Source organism: Austrofundulus limnaeus, unplaced genomic scaffold (genome assembly GCF_001266775.1).
Source record: "Austrofundulus limnaeus strain Quisiro unplaced genomic scaffold, Austrofundulus_limnaeus-1.0 Scaffold287, whole genome shotgun sequence".
In the NCBI taxonomy this organism is placed as follows: Eukaryota; Metazoa; Chordata; class Actinopteri; order Cyprinodontiformes; family Rivulidae; genus Austrofundulus; species Austrofundulus limnaeus.
In genome coordinates, this window is record NW_013952689.1 from 121257 (window position 1) to 123945 (window position 2689).

General features: G+C 39.2%; 1 protein-coding gene across 2 annotated transcripts in view; it reads right to left on the minus strand.

Annotated features, from left to right (window-relative positions):
* Window positions 1–577: 577 nt before the first annotated feature.
* slc18b1 (solute carrier family 18 member B1) overlaps window positions 578–2689 on the minus strand; it is a gene marked incomplete in the record, with an annotated part of 28273 nt that continues 26161 nt past the window's right edge. For both annotated transcript variants that reach the window (XM_014021320.1, XM_014021319.1), the window contains 2 exon segments: window positions 578–867; window positions 2103–2149. In XM_014021320.1, the coding sequence (XP_013876774.1) occupies window positions 813–867; window positions 2103–2149 (102 nt within the window).

Below are 2689 nucleotides of genomic sequence, written 5' to 3' on the forward strand. Positions count from 1 at the left end.
ACAAATACGCACAAAAACATCAAAATTAGCACAGAAACAGTACTATATAACATTTTAGATACATTCTAGACAGTTTATCAGCTAAAAAAAAAGTTAATTTTGGGGTAAGTTACTCTTTAACCAGTAGGGGGAACAGATTTTCACAGGGGAACTGAATTTCGCACATCACCGGTACCATTCACATAGCAAGAACAGCTGATCAACATGTGAGGTAAATGTTCGATACGTCGGAACTTATTGGACAAATGTGTTTCCATCTCTCTTTTAGCGCATTAACTCTTTTTCGATAAAACCAAAAACCACCTCAAGCGAGCGTATCAACTGTTTTTGTGAATTACAGGAAGTTTTTTCGAATCGTGCCTTTTCCATTCACCTTTTCTGATGCGATACTTCAAAATGCGCATTAAAAAAAACGTTGATGGAAACACGACTTCTGTCTGCCTCTCATCAACTTGGCAGTCAGGGAGTGACCATATTGAGCCACTGCCAGCAGCTTTCACCTTTTTTCAGAGCTATGAGGGGGACAGAGGTCTGGGGTTTTATGTATTGGTTTACATAGAAATACAAGTCAAACAAATACGGTTGATGTGTTGCTGTTTATTTCCAGGAAAGTGCAAACAGACAAGTTGCTTTACATATAAAATCCAAGTCAAGTCAAAGCAAAGGGTCGAAAATCAAGAAGACACAATTTGGTTCCACATGTTTACAGTCCTCACTGCACTTGAAAACCCTACTGTTCTGTTCATTCTTCTAAACAAAAAAAAATTCAAGTTTAGTCATGAAGCGTGAAACATCAGTAAAAACTGATGTTTTTATCCACTCAGGAGAGGAGTGCTTTCCTCTGTTGACTGACGCTCTTCCTGCACTCTAAAACAAAGAAAATAATAAATTATTTACAGTTTGTTCACAGGCAGGGTACACCAATAAAAGGCGATGGACCTAGGGCAGACATTCGGTCCACTCAGAGGGAGGACTGCTGGTTATTACAGGAAAGGTTATTGTGATCATAGCAATGTGGCTGTGGCAGCTTTCAGGTTTTTTTAGCACATTTCAAAATGGCCTCCACCCCAGATCACACCTACCCCACACAGCTCCACCAGACTAGCGGCAGGAGAAATGTTTCTTTACAAATCACTATGGTTTCATTGCAGAACAGAGCTTCATGATGATCTATATTTATTTATAGATTATTAGGGGGTGGCAGAGTGGTTAGGGGAGTTGTCCTGGAACCACAAGGTCACCGGTTCGATCCCCCGTCCAGCTGTATCAGCTGTTGTGTCCTTGGGCAAGACACTTCAGCCCTAATGCCTCTGATGTGTGTCCCATCAGTGTATGGATGTGATTGGCACTGATTAGTCTCCATAGATGATTGTACATGTTAGCTTTGTAGAGACCTAATAGAGTGCAGTGTGAATGGGTAAATGAGGACACAGATGGTGAAGAGCTTTGAGTGTCCTGGATGGATAGAAAGGTGCTATACAAGCACAGTCCGTTTACCATTTACCATAAGACGCCATGGGGAAGAATCGATCTCATGTCCTGTGAATCGACTTTCCCAAATTCAAATGAAATTGATCCAAGATCAGTTAAATCTTTTTTTTACCCAGCCCTAGGTCAGAATAGATCTTTTATAATCAGGCAAAGGCTGTCTTGTTTTTATAGGACTGCAGGATATTATAAAATTAAATACTTAAAAACCAAAGGTACAATGATGACACAGGAAAGGAAAATGGGACTTATTTTTATAACACTTATAATACAATGTTTTGGCTGAAATGTTGACCATAAAAATGATTAATTCTGTAATCTGTCTTTGAGTATTGCATAAGCTGAGTGTCAAGTCCTATCTTATCTTTATAACATTATCAAGGTTTGTCTTGAACTTCCTGGAATCACATTGAAAGCTGCTGCTCTGGCTTTGCAATCAGCCATTTTTTATTACAAGGAATGTGGAGCTACCAAAATATCAGAACAACACATGACATTGTCCCTGTAGTTTGTCTAAATGGTCCCAAATCCAAGCCCTGGTCCATCACCCCGAAAGCCTCAGTACTGTTTCTATGATTATACAGAAGAAAAATGATGTCAGGTGTATTTATCACCTTTGAGGATGTCGCCGACAGAGAGAGTGAACCAGGAGGAGAAAAGCCTGCAGACAGTTTTACAACAAGTAAGTTCTGATGAACAGAAATTAACTTTCATCCATAAGTCAGGATTAAAGTTATCTAAGTAAAAGAAGGAAAGTTCTGTTTGTTTTCACCTCCAGAATGACTGATTACTATAAGGTTCATTAACTCTGAGTACCTTAACTTTGAGTTAAGAGCGTGCACATGCTTATCACCAATGAAGCTCTGATGCCTTTAGTCAGTATGGCCACCACAGGAAAAACAGATGTGTGTCCCCCTGTCAAGTGAGTGCACATGACTGCTATAACAATGATATCACAGCTCAGATAAGTTCTTTGTTCTGTTTAAAGTAGAACAAGATAAGACCAGTGGTGGGATGTAACTAAGTACTTTGTTGCTGTACTTAAGTAAATTTTTCATGTATCTGTACTTTACTTAAGTAGATTTCATAATGGGTACTTTTTACTTTTACTCCACTACATTTTACATTACGTTGAATTACAAAGTATATTCATGTCATGTCGCATTACATTTTTTGGGGGGTGGGGTGGGGGGGGGCAAGT